The following is a 13,021-nucleotide window of genomic DNA, read 5'->3' as shown; positions in this document are numbered from 1 at the left end:
GAAAGAGTGAAGACAGATATCTCCTTTGATTCGCGAATCCTGCATCCTTTGCTCTGTTCGTCTTCATCGCTTCAGATCAGGTATGCTGATTCTCTGTCTCGATCCACTTCCCCGTTATACAGCTGTTCAATCGGATCAATTTTTGAGAAGCTTCCCGGTTCCTTCGGTGGTTTCCAGTTTTTCCTCAGCTAGTCTTGTTCTCATTAGAGCCTCAATTAGGTCTGACGTGTGTTTGTTTTTGCTTTGCTTCGGTTACAATGCTCTGGAGATTCCGGTGGTTAGTGGGAAGTTTGAAATTATCGGAGAATCTTATGGAGAAGATTAGGGTTTCTGGGTTTTAAAGGGTTTCGAAGTCGATGGGTTTAGATGAACCAAATTATGAACATTAGAGTGTGAGTCCTGTTGTTCCGTGAATGAGAAAGGAATCTCCTTTGAGGGTTCGTTTGAAGGCTATGAGTATGAGAACAGTGAATGATATTGATCTGTCATTCATGTAAGTGGTAGAAGAAACTGGGTGTGTCGTTTGTGAGTTCGAGAGCTTGGTCTTCTGTCATGATTATCCAGATCAAACCAAGTTCTTGAATTTGCAAGTCTCATGGTGTTTTCTTGTTGGAAGAAGAAGAAAGTAGGAAGAGGAAAAAAGGAAGAAGAAGATGGAGGGAGAGGAGAAGGAATCCATAAGAGAGGCTTCAAAAGAATGGTCTGATGAGTTCAAAACTCTGGTTAAGACAGAAGATCTTGATTCCCTCAGACATTTGCAGCACCTCATGTAAGCATGCGTTTGCAAAGGTTCCATTTTTCCTGGAAAATTCAGTTTTCAGACGGCATAAATCCTGTGGAGAAACATAATATAAAAGTAGATAGAAGCTCTCAAAGTTGCATTTGGAAATGGTTAAAGATTCAATGGAGTCTTGCTGGTGCTGAAAAATCATTTGATGAATTCTTTTTTCAACTTTCAAACGAAAACGTCTTTTTGATTCGGATTCTTTCTCCCTTTGCCAAATTTCCGCAGACTGGGAAGGTTGCAGGACAGCAACGCAGTTCTCTCCCACTACAACGAGTTTGCAGAGAATTGTTTCACGGATGTATCGTTAGAATTCTCGAGAAACACTCGTCTTCTGAAGTCGATGAAGGCGGACCTTGATTACATATTCTTGAAACTAAGGTTTGTTCATAAAACCGCCATCCATTTTCCTTGTTACAAGAATGTTTTCTTGTTCACGGCCTTTTGGGTATTTTCTCAGGAGCATCAAAGCTAAGATTACGGAGACGTATCCGGACGCTTTCCCGGACGAATCCACGAGCGATGCGTTTGATCGAAGGCCAAATCTTGAATTGCCTCTCTAACATTTCTCTACAACACTTTTGAGTCGTGTTTCCTACTTGGCTTTTTCCTCATGTGAAAATACATGTCTTCTAATGCTAGGCTCACAGCATTTGTTTTTTTTCTTCAAAGCAGTGTCCTCAAAGCTACAAATGGAATGGTAAAATAGAGAGGGAATATTTCGTACTTTATATATAAATTATACAGTTTATCATATTTTATTGTATCCAGATTTCAAGGGATTTTTTTTTATCTAGTTTGATTTTGATTAGAATATGGATATATTGAATAACAAACAAAAAATACCTAGAATTACTCCTATTGTTACGAGATATAATATCTTTTTGTTTTGATTTAAAATTTTAGGATACTATCGCGATTAATATTATCTTCAAAAATAAATAACTAATATCTCGATAAATAAAATTAAGATATTATCTCGAACAATGATTTTTTTTTAGAAAATAATTACTAATTATCTTCAATTAATCTGTTGCGATTATCACGATTAATAATTAGTCTACATTATGTAAGAAATACATATAAAAATAGATACATGCTTTTACAGTTAGAATTTGCAAATGGTTAAGATTCAAGCTGATGTTGAGAAATCTTTTGATGAATCTTTTCAACTTTCAAATGGAAATGGCTTTTGATTCTCTTAACGGTTTTTTTTATAAGTAAGAAACGCGAATGTCATTATTAAATTCTTTGCATTGAATCTGTAAAGATATAAAAAGACAAGAATGATATATGTTCAAATAAATTAGTTATATAGACATATGTTGTAACTAAAAGTACTTATGAATCTCATGTTGTAAAGGCAGATATTATTAAATATATAAAATAGTTGTTTTGATTAAAAAAAATTATGATAATCAGATATAGATTAACTCGTAAATTTTATATAAATAGAAATTAACTATATTTTCTAATAATCAATATTCGTAAACATAGACAATCGATCTCCTAAAAACAAAGTGAATAATCGAATTTGGTATCATACCCAAAACTCTTACTTACAAAAAATTTAAATATTAATTTCTGTATAAATATATTACTAGATTTGGTGAAAAAAATAAAAAGTAAGATTTCCTTTTTGAAGAAAATAAGTTAGGATAACTTATTCATCTAAAATTCGAACTGACGAAAAATTAACATTTCAAGGGATTTATTTTTCTATTTTAGTTTACTTTTAAATAGAATATAGATCATGTATTGAACAAAAAACAAAAAAGATACCTAGAAATATTCAAACACTTAATATCTTTTTGTTTTTTGTTTTTAAATTGAGATATTATCTCGATTAATAACTATTATATTAAAAAAAATTATAATATTCCGATAAGATTAAGATATTATCAAGATATGATCTCGATTAATAATTATCTTTAAAAAAAATTAGTTACTAATAAAATAAATTCCAAACAATATAAAAGGAGGAATTAGTAGTAAAGATCAAATCAGTATCACTGAAAAACTCTCCGAAGTGAGTCGAAGGCGAAAACGGACGAAGAGAAGAAGAAGAAACTCACAGCTCGAAGGATGACCGATCAAGCATCTGTTGCTTCTTCTTCTCCCCCGGTAGGTCTTCTTCGCCATTCCCATGTCAATGATTGCTTGCGGAACAAGATTCCTCTGTGTTGCAGGAAAAAAAAAACTTGTTTAGGGTTTAGAATATCATGACAATCTATTTTCAGATCATTATATATATATATATATAGTCTATCTTGATTTAGAACACTGTCGCAAGGTTCCCTAGTGTGCAACTGGTGTCGGATATTGCAGGGTGATGAAAACAATGGAAACTCAACAAACACAGCCACAGAGGCGACTGCAACCGCCGTGGTGGTGGGAAATAAAGAGGGAAAAGATCTGAACGAGTGGTTACCGGTGACGGCGTCAAGGAAAGCAAAGTGGTGGTACTCAGCCTTTCACAATGTCACCGCCATGGTCGGAGCCGGCGTTCTTGGCTTGCCCTACGCCATGTCACAACTTGGCTGGTACACCTTTATAAACTCTTATAATTCTCTCTCTCTCTCTCTCTATATATATATATATATATAATCTCTCTCTTTCTCTGTAATCTCTTTGTGTCTGTGTGTTGGATCTTCATAAGAAGATCTTCGTCTTGATGCCTAAAGATTTTGTAACGCGAGATTATATATGCATGTATACATATATCATCGTACATAATGTATAAGGGGATTGATGTCGTTCATAATCGTATCAATCTTGGAAGTTTGAAACGTTAATATGTTCGATATTAATGAAAACAGGACAGCAGGTTTCACGGATGTATCGTTAGAATTCTCGAGAAACACTCGTCTTCTGAAGTCGATGAAGGCGGACCTTGATTACATATTCTTGAAACTAAGGTTTGTTCATAAAACCGCCATCCATTTTCCTTGTTACAAGAATGTTTTCTTGTTCACGGCCTTTTGGGTATTTTCTCAGGAGCATCAAAGCTAAGATTACGGAGACGTATCCGGACGCTTTCCCGGACGAATCCACGAGCGATGCGTTTGATCGAAGGCCAAATCTTGAATTGCCTCTCTAACATTTCTCTACAACACTTTTGAGTCGTGTTTCCTACTTGGCTTTTTCCTCATGTGAAAATACATGTCTTCTAATGCTAGGCTCACAGCATTTGTTTTTTTTCTTCAAAGCAGTGTCCTCAAAGCTACAAATGGAATGGTAAAATAGAGAGGGAATATTTCGTACTTTATATATAAATTATACGAACTGCACGAGGCGGTGCCCGGAAAACGATTCGATCGGTATCCGGAACTGGGAGAATACGCCTTTGGTAAGAAATGGGGATACTGGACGGTGATGCCACAGCAAATGCTTGTCCAAGTTGGAACAGACATTGTATACAATGTCACAGGAGCCAAATCCTTGAAGAAGTGTTTGGAGATTCTGATACCGAGTTTTCAGATCAGGCAGACTTACTACATCGTCTTCTTCACTGGCATCCAGTTAGTTTTGTCTCAGATTCCTAACTTCAACTCTCTCAAGGGTCTCTCTCTTCTCGCCGCAATCATGTCCTTCAGGTATGACTATCCATTAAATCTATATATATCGATTTTTGAGATATGCTAAAAACAATGTGTTTTCTAACGGTGCAGCTACTCAATGATTGCGTTTGTGACGTCGCTGGTGAAAGGAACGCATCACCATCCGTCAAGCTACGGCGTCAGGTCGCACACTTCGGCCGGGAAAATATTCGACGCGCTTAACGCGATTGGAACGGTCGCATTTGCGTACGCAGGGCACAGTGTGGCGCTTGAGATACAGGCGACCATTCCATCGACCAGTGAAGTCCCTTCCAAGAAACCGATGTGGAAAGGCGTTGTTTGGGCATACGTGATCGTCATGGTATGCTACTTCTCAGTCGCAATCGCGGGTTTTTGGGCGTTTGGCGATTTGGTTGAAGACGACATCCTCATCTCTCTCGAGAGACCTTCTTGGCTGATCGCGGCCGCTAACTTCATGGTCTTTATCCATGTTGTCGGAAGCTATCAGGTGCGTTTTATCTGTGGTGAAGTTACTAGATGTTGAAGAAATTAAGGTTTCCCTTTGGATATACTTGTAACATATAAACACATATACATTTATATATACGGTCGGTCCAAATTACAGGTATTTGCAATGCCAGTGTTTGACGCAATAGAAGCGTGCCTTGTGAAGAATCTAAAATTCACTCCTTCGACATGTCTTCGTTTGGTTGGCCGTAGTGCGTATGTTGGTTAGTAATCTCCCTTTGTTTCGTTATAAATTAAATTACCTCCATGAAATTAATACATACGAATTATTCGTATTTTCACCTCATGAATGCGATTTTTTTACCGTGAAATTATGTTTGTTGCAGCCATTGTTGGGTTCGTAGCTGTTTGCGTTCCGTTTTTTGGAGGGCTGCTAGGGTTTTTCGGAGGCCTCGTCTTCTCCTCGACGTCATACTTCGTAAGTCCACACGTAAAAAACCCTAACGGTCCATGCATGCATGCACGAGCCAATCGATCAATATAATATATATTTTTATACTATAACAATGGAACGCTTTGTATGTCCAAACTATATAAGGAAGATGATATATATGTGTGTGTATATTGGTGGGCAGTTGCCTTGCATCATGTGGTTGATCATCAAGAAACCCAAACAATGGAGCTTCCATTGGACCGCTTCATGGGTGAGTTCTCCTCTTCTTTCTCACCTGCATTATTTTATTGGTGTAAAATTATATATATACATATATATATATATATATATATATAGATCATTTGTAATGAATTTGCTTATAACATGATACAGATCGCGATCATCATTGGGGTATTGATAGCAGTGCTTTCGCCTATTGGAGGAATGAGAGAGATCATCCTTCAAGCCAAAACCTACAAGATGTTCTCTTAATCTCCTTCCACTTGTTCTTGCATTTGCATGCATGACCGGTTAAGGGTGGACATTCCGGTTCAGTTTCCGATTCCGGATTTTATGGATAAAAATGTTTATTAAAAATTAAAGACGGATTTTTTTAGTTATTTTTGTATTCGATTTGGGTCATTTTGTCATTTTTAGAAAAATGATGTACATTCGTTAACGAATGGATTAGATTCGGTCAAAGTATTATTTAGTTCGAATCAATCCGTTTTGTATAACGGAACCAAAATATATAACCAAAAGTAAGATTTATATATGTTTATAAAGATTTCCTTCAATTCATTTTCTTATTTTTCATGTTATATAATTTAATTGTTCGAATCTTATTGGTATATTGCAGGATTACGTAATGTTATTTTTTTAATTATTGCGATTTTTGTACAATTTGTGGTACGATGGAGTGTTATATTCAAATTAATACAAATAAAGTTAGGATGTTTGAAGACAATGATTTAAACCCATGTCTCGTAAACTGAACCGGGGAACCGGTTTAGCATTATTGAACCGGGCTAGATAACCCTTTGTGGGCTTCTTCACTTTTCAGCTATATTATGGGCCTTTTGGGCCTTTGTTATTGTCTTGTGTGACATAAAAACTGTTTTGGTGCTCCAATAGCATATTTTAACAGATTAAATTCCGATTTTAATATTTCGGAAGACTAAATTCCGTGGTATATCTTTTTGTAAAAAAAAAATAATAATTCTTCGGTGCAATGCGAAAATTTATAAATGAATTTAGCATAATTATAAAAATTAACTGTAAAATCACTGGTGAAAAAAAAAAAATAGGAAGATGATAATTGTATGAAACTATTTCAATGGGTGGCATAAAACAAATATCTGTTTTATATGTTTTAAATATTTATCAAACCAAAACCTATTATTTTTCTGGTCGCCTATAGGTTCTTTTATTTGCATCAAAAATAGCCAAATAGTAATAATATATTTGAATTTTAATTACGGATTCACATATTAATTTTTAAATTGTTTTGCAAAATACAAAAAATAAACCTCCGAGGAAACACAGGGAAACATCGGAGGAGGAAAGGAAAAAAATCAAGGCCATCTCCGTTCTCCAGTCCCTTCTCTCTCTCTCTCTCTCCCGATCCCGAGCTCTCCTGGAGAATCCGCCATTTTGACTGTTCCTATGAGCCTCTCCCGAAAATATCTCTGTCGTGATCTCCAATCAGGTTCACTGATATTGTCTCGATCCACTTCCTCCGGTAATCTCCCGTTTCCGAGCCGTTCAAATCGGACTCGGGGATTTTGTTAGGCGTTTACTTAAACCTTGATTAGCTCCTGAGACTTGTGTTATTTGACGGTTTGAGATTTTGCTCGGATCGTTTGTGTTTGCAATGAGCTCAGTTAGATCTGAATTCCGTGTTCATTTGTTTTTGCTTTGGTCCCATTTCTGCTCTGAGAGTAACCAATAAATTTTGTGGAATTTTGTGTCCCATGGTTGAGCTTTAGTTGCTGGAACTTTGGAATCTGTGATTGTGGGAGTTTAGATTTTATAACAGCGTAGTTTCTGCATTTGTTTTAGAATTATGTGAAGGTTTAGGAAATTAGATTTTGATCGTCGGAGAGGGAAACCTGTAGAATGAAGTGGATGTGACTTGTGGTTCTGTGTCTGAAAAAGCAAACTCGTTCGAGTGGCGGATACTTTGTGTTTGTGCAGATCTTCGTTTATTGGGCAATCTAAGATATAAATGTTGGTCATGTTAGTTTCTTCAAACTTCTTCTTTGCTTGTGGACACCTTTTGTCAGGGGTTCGTTAGCTGTTTGTATAATATTATTCATTTTAAGTATGAAGGCTTACATAATTTTGCAGGCTGCATGATTCATGTGTGATTTTGTGCTGGATTCAAGAGCTTGGGATAACTATGGGGCATTTAAATTTTCCCTCGGGAAGAAACTCATTCAAGTATTGTCATTCCAAATCCTCGAAGGGTGCTTTAGCATTCATGATCAATTCTGAAATCGGTGTAGTTTTGGCTGTGATGCGGAGAAATGTGCGTTGGGGTGTCCGCTATATCTCAGATGATGACCAGTTGGAACATTCTCTCATCCATTCGTTGAAAGAATTGCGTAAGCAGATTTTTTCTTGGCAAAACAATTGGCAAAGTGTTGACCCTAGACTGTATATTCAGCCATTTTTGGATGTTATAAAATCTGATGAAACTGGGGCTCCAATTACTGGTGTTGCTTTGTCGTCTGTCCACAAGATCTTAACCCTCGATGTTCTTACCCTTGATACTGTGAATGTGGGAGAGGCTATACATTTGATAGTTGATGCTGTAAAGAGCTGCCGTTTTGAGGTAACTGATCCAGCCTCGGAGGAAGTGGTTCTGATGAAGATACTTCAGGTTCTTCTGGCTTGCGTGAAAAGTAAGGCGTCTTGTCGGTTGAGTAATCTTGACGTTTGCACCATTGTCAACTCTTGTTTGTCTGTTGTTCATCAATCAAGCTCCAAAAGTGAATTGTTGCAGCGTATAGCACGCCACACGATGCATGAACTGGTTAGATGTATCTTCTCGCAACTGCCCTATATCAGCCCATCGGAGAATGCATTTGCTAATGGAAGCAGATTACATGTTGGTGATGCGGTAAATCATCTTATTCTTTCCTATTAACATTATAGTAATATTATTATGATTTCTTTATCCACTATGGATAGAGTGTTTGAACTCTTCCCGATGAAAGAGGTTCTATGAGCTTGTCTACACCAATGTGGTGGAAGTTCATGACCAAAATGGCAAAAAAAAGTAGCTAACCATGCTGCACAGTTTCTGACTCAACCCTTTTTTTGCTAAACCAGCGGTGTCATTTCATAATTTTGCTGCTAGCGTGTTGCTTGAAAAAGAATCGGTTTTCTTAAAGTTTTTCACTTGACCCAAACATTTAGGTTTTAAGCCTGATTGCATTGACCATTTTTCCAAACTAGTGGATACAACCTTGGTTTACTTTTTGTCCGCAAATTTCTGAAACTCTTTGTGTGTGTGTGTGTGTGTTTAGGTGGGAACTCCGGACTGGGATCAGACTTCTCGAGATAAACAGGTTGACAATGGAAATATTGGTAGTGAATCTGATGCTCTGAGCACAACTGAAAATTCTTCAAGTCCTGTAATGGAGAATCCGGAAACAGAAATGAAAAAAGATGAAAGGAGCACTGAGGTCAATGATCCCGTAGCTGGAAACGGTGAAAATACAATGATGGAGCCATTTGGTATTCCGTGCATGGTAGAGATATTTCATTTCCTGTGTTCTCTGTTAAACATCAGAGAGAACAGTGAAATCAGCTCCAGATCTAATCCTATTGCATTTGATGAAGACGTCCCTCTTTTTGCTCTGGGTTTAATAAATTCTGCTATAGAACTGGGAGGGCCTTCATTCCATGAACACCCGAAGTTGTTGAGACTGATCCAGGATGAGCTATTCAGCAACCTGATGCAGTTTGGTTTATCGATGAGTCCTCTGATTCTTTCTACTGTTTGCAGCATCGTTTTTAATCTCTATCTGAATCTGCGCACTGTGCTTAAGGTACAGATTGAAGCTTTCTTTTCATGCGTTCTTCTGAGGATTGCACAGAACAAACACGGGTCTTCATACCAACAACAGGAGGTTGCCATGGAAGCCCTGGTTGATCTTTGCAGACAGCATGCGTTTATGGCTGAAGTGTACGCAAATTTTGATTGTGATATAACTTGCGCTAACGTGTTTGAAGACATCACAAACTTGTTATCCAAGAGTGCCTTCCCGGTAAATGGGCCTTTATCTGCGATGCATATACTTGCATTGGATGGTTTAGTTTCCATGGCTCAGGGAATGGGTGAGAGGGTAGGCGAGGAATCGTCTGCTGCAGACACTTCTACGGATCAAGAGGCATATGAAGCGTTTTGGACAGTAAGATGCGAGAACTATGAAGATCCCAACTTTTGGGTTCCTTTTGTCCGTAAGACCAAACACATAAAGAAAAGGTTGATGGTTGGAGCTGATCATTTTAACCGTGATCCCAAAAAGGGCTTACTATTTCTCCAAGGGATGCACTTGTTACCTGAGAATCAAGACCCAGAGAGTGTGGCAGCTTTCTTCAGGTATACATGTGGGTTGGATAAGAACCTCATAGGAGATTTCCTGGGCAATCATGACCCGTTCTGTGTTCAGGTGCTTCATGAATTTGCGAAAACGTTTGACTTCCGAAACATGAATCTGGACATGGCCCTGCGTCTTTTCTTGGGTACCTTCAGGTTGCCTGGTGAGTCACAAAAAATACAGAGGGTGCTAGAGGCTTTCTCGGAAAGATACTATGAGCAATCACCACAAATATTGATAAATAAAGATGCTGCTCTCCTGTTATCGTATTCACTTATCATGCTGAACACAGATCAACACAACGTGCAGGTCAAGAAAAAGATGACTGAAGCGGATTTTATCCGTAACAATCGGTGCATCAATGGGGGTGAAGACCTTCCAAAAGAATACTTGTCCGAGCTTTATCATTCCATCTGTGAGAATGAAATTCAGATGGTTCCAGATCAGGAAACTGGCTTCCCGGCGATAACAGCCAGCCGGTGGATTAGTGTGATTCACAAATCAAAGGAAACCAGTCCTTATATTGTCTGTGATACCTCAGCCCATCTGGACCACGACATGTTCTCAATCGTGTCCGGTCCCACTATCGCTGCTACATCGGTGGTTTTTGATCAAGCTGAGCAAGAGGATGTTTTACAGAGATGTGTTGATGGGTTCCTGGCCATTGCTAAACTTTCAGCATGTTATCATTTAGATAGTGTTCTGGATGATCTGGTCGCGTCTCTCTGCAAATTCACGCCCCTTTTGGCGCCATTATCAGATGATGAAACTGTCCTTGCTCTAGCAGAGGATGTCAAAGCACGAATGGCAACTGCAGCAGTTTTCACGATTGCAAATAAATACGGTGACTATATCCGTTCTGGCTGGAAAAATGTACTGGAATGTGTCTTGAGCTTACAGAAACTCCAGCTTTTATCAGCTCATATGGCCAGTGATGCGACAGAGGATATGGAGCCGTCATTTAGTAACCCGGAGCTGGAAAGACCTTCAACAAATCTCTTGCAGGCTACTCAGGTTCAATCCTCTTCTACACCTCGGAAATCATCTAGTCTAATCGGCCGGTTTAGCCAGCTTCTGTATTTCGATACTGAGGAGACAAAGCCTCAGCCAACCGAGGAAGAACTTGCGGTTCATAAGCATGCTCGTGAGGTAGTGAAGGATTGCCGAGTCGATAGCATATTCTCAGAGAGCAAATTCCTCCAAGCCGAGTCTTTGCAACAGCTTGTGAACTCCCTCATAACCTCGGCTGAGAAAGATGAAGACAGTGCAGTTTTCTGCTTAGAGTTGCTTATTACAATCACGCTGAATAACAGAGACAGGATTCTGCTGATCTGGCAAACTGTTTATGAGTACATCGCTAATATCGTTCAGTCGACTTCAACACCGTGCAAGCTCGTCGAAAAGGCAGTCTTTGGTCTCTTGAAGATATGCCAGAGATTATTGCCTTACAAGGAGAATCTGACAGATGAACTTCTGAAATCTCTTCAACTTGTCCTGAAGCTCGATGCCCGAGTGGCTGATGCATATTGTGAACCCATTACACAAGAAGTTGCTCGTCTCGTGAAAGGTAACGCAGCCCACATCAGATCACATTCCGGGTGGCGCACAATCATATCTCTGTTATCCATCACAGCCCGGCATCCAGAAGCTTCCGAGTCTGGATTCGAAGCCCTCATGTTCATAATGTCAGAAGGCGCTCACCTCTTGCCATCAAACTATATTCTCTGTCTGGACGCAGCAAGACAGTTTGCTGAGTCCCGAGTTGGCGAAATCTCTCGGTCTATCTCAGCCATCGACTTAATGGCGAACTCCGTGTTTTGTCTGGGGAGATGGTATAGAGAGGCTAAGAACTCCGTCGGAGAAGATGCAGCCAAGAAGCTAAGCCAAGATATGGGAGAGATGTGGATAAGACTTGTGAACAGCCTCAAAAGGGTATGTCTCGACCAACGGGATGAAATCAGAAACCACACGATCTCGATGTTGCAGAGATCGGTAGCCGGGGCAGACGGGTTTCCATTACCAACAAATCTCTGGTTCCAATGCTTTGACTCGGTAATCTTCCCTTTACTCGACGAAATCCTAGAACTCTCGAAAGAGAACGCCAGGAAGAAGAACTTCAAGAAAGCATCGGAGGAAACGCTCGTCCTGGCCACAAAACTAATGTCAAAAGCCTTCCTACAATCTCTTCAGGATCTATCGAAGCAACCGTCCTTCTGCAGGCTATGGCTCGGGGTCCTAAACCATCTGGAAACGTACATGTCGGCGAAATTCAGAGGGAAACAGAGCGAGAAGGTACATGAACTGATTCCCGAGCTTCTGAAGAACACACTGCTGGTAATGAAGACGACGGGAATTCTCTTACCAGGTGAAGACATTGGCAGTGACAGCTTCTGGCAACTGACATGGCTTCATGTCAATAAGATCTGTCCTTCACTTCTGCCTGAAGTTTTCCCTCAAGACGAGCTCGAGCTTTCGCAGAGACAAAACGCTATGACCGGAGAATTCTCGTTGCCGGAAAAAGGGGCGGTTGCCTGAACAAGAAGATGACAGTTAAACTCATAGAAGAATTGGTCTGAATTTTGTCTTCTTCATTGTTTTATACAGAGGAGGAGAAGAAGAAGAGCAGACAAGAACCTTTGCGAACTATATATATGGAATTTTTTGCAGTATAGCTTTTTTTTTAAAAAAATTTAACCACAAATTCTATTAAATTCAGCAAAGGGTTTCAAATGTTATCTAATTGTGTTATTATTGTTTGTGTAAGATCAAATTAGATGCTTCTTTAACGTTTTTGGCTAAGCATTCCACTTCTATTGTGGTAATAACAGCGTTAGATATGATAGGTTCTGATAATGATTTTTTTTTAATATATTAGTCTGATATTTAATTTATAAACTAGAAATTATTATTTTTAATTTAATATATGTATAGCCCAATATTTATTAAACTAATGGTCTCTGGATTTCATTTGATGTAGAAATTTGTTAGAGGGTAAATTATTGGTACAAAAATTTCTTTCAATCAACTATCATAAATAAATACTGTGTATTTGTAGGATCTTTCGGTAATAATTTTACGTATTGGGACTTTTCATTCCCTTAGTTGTTGGAATTTTTTTCACAATTAAATATTTCAGAAATTTAAAAAAAAAAAGAGGGGATAAAGT

General features: G+C 38.6%; 3 protein-coding genes across 6 annotated transcripts; all 3 read left to right on the top strand.

Annotated features, from left to right (window-relative positions):
• Window positions 1-1,550, top strand: LOC104805486 (kxDL motif-containing protein 1). 4 transcript variants are annotated; one of them, XM_010530064.1, is made up of 4 exons: window positions 1-80; window positions 623-769; window positions 1,013-1,165; window positions 1,245-1,550. In XM_010530064.1, the coding sequence occupies exons 2-4, from the start codon at window positions 654-656 to the stop codon at window positions 1,345-1,347; spliced, it is 372 nt and encodes a 123-aa protein (XP_010528366.1). In that variant the 5' UTR covers window positions 1-80; window positions 623-653; the 3' UTR covers window positions 1,348-1,550. The 4 variants fall into 4 exon arrangements, with proteins under 4 accessions (XP_010528366.1, XP_010528363.1, XP_010528365.1 ...); XM_010530061.1 differs by having other exon boundaries at window positions 620-769; XM_010530063.1 differs by having other exon boundaries at window positions 617-769.
• A 1,260-nt stretch (window positions 1,551-2,810) lies between these two features.
• On the top strand, window positions 2,811-5,846 carry LOC104805965 (lysine histidine transporter-like 5). The gene is made up of 9 exons (XM_019201507.1): window positions 2,811-2,908; window positions 3,113-3,327; window positions 3,604-3,769; window positions 4,031-4,380; window positions 4,456-4,852; window positions 4,970-5,075; window positions 5,199-5,290; window positions 5,448-5,516; window positions 5,639-5,846. Exons 1-9 carry the CDS (start codon window positions 2,870-2,872, stop codon window positions 5,735-5,737), a joined length of 1,533 nt encoding a protein of 510 aa, XP_019057052.1. The 5' UTR covers window positions 2,811-2,869; the 3' UTR covers window positions 5,738-5,846.
• A 931-nt stretch (window positions 5,847-6,777) lies between these two features.
• LOC104805485 (ARF guanine-nucleotide exchange factor GNL1-like) lies at window positions 6,778-12,645 on the top strand. The gene is made up of 3 exons (XM_010530060.1): window positions 6,778-6,986; window positions 7,595-8,369; window positions 8,779-12,645. Exons 2-3 carry the CDS (start codon window positions 7,647-7,649, stop codon window positions 12,388-12,390), a joined length of 4,335 nt encoding a protein of 1,444 aa, XP_010528362.1. The 5' UTR covers window positions 6,778-6,986; window positions 7,595-7,646; the 3' UTR covers window positions 12,391-12,645.
• The last annotated feature ends 376 nt before the right edge of the window (window positions 12,646-13,021 follow it).

Source organism: Tarenaya hassleriana, unplaced genomic scaffold, assembly GCF_000463585.1.
Source record: "Tarenaya hassleriana unplaced genomic scaffold, ASM46358v1 Cleome11, whole genome shotgun sequence".
Taxonomy (NCBI): domain Eukaryota; kingdom Viridiplantae; phylum Streptophyta; class Magnoliopsida; order Brassicales; family Cleomaceae; genus Tarenaya; species Tarenaya hassleriana.
The sequence above is the reverse complement of the archived record's forward strand: the minus strand, read 5'-3'. Positions and strand labels throughout refer to the sequence as shown.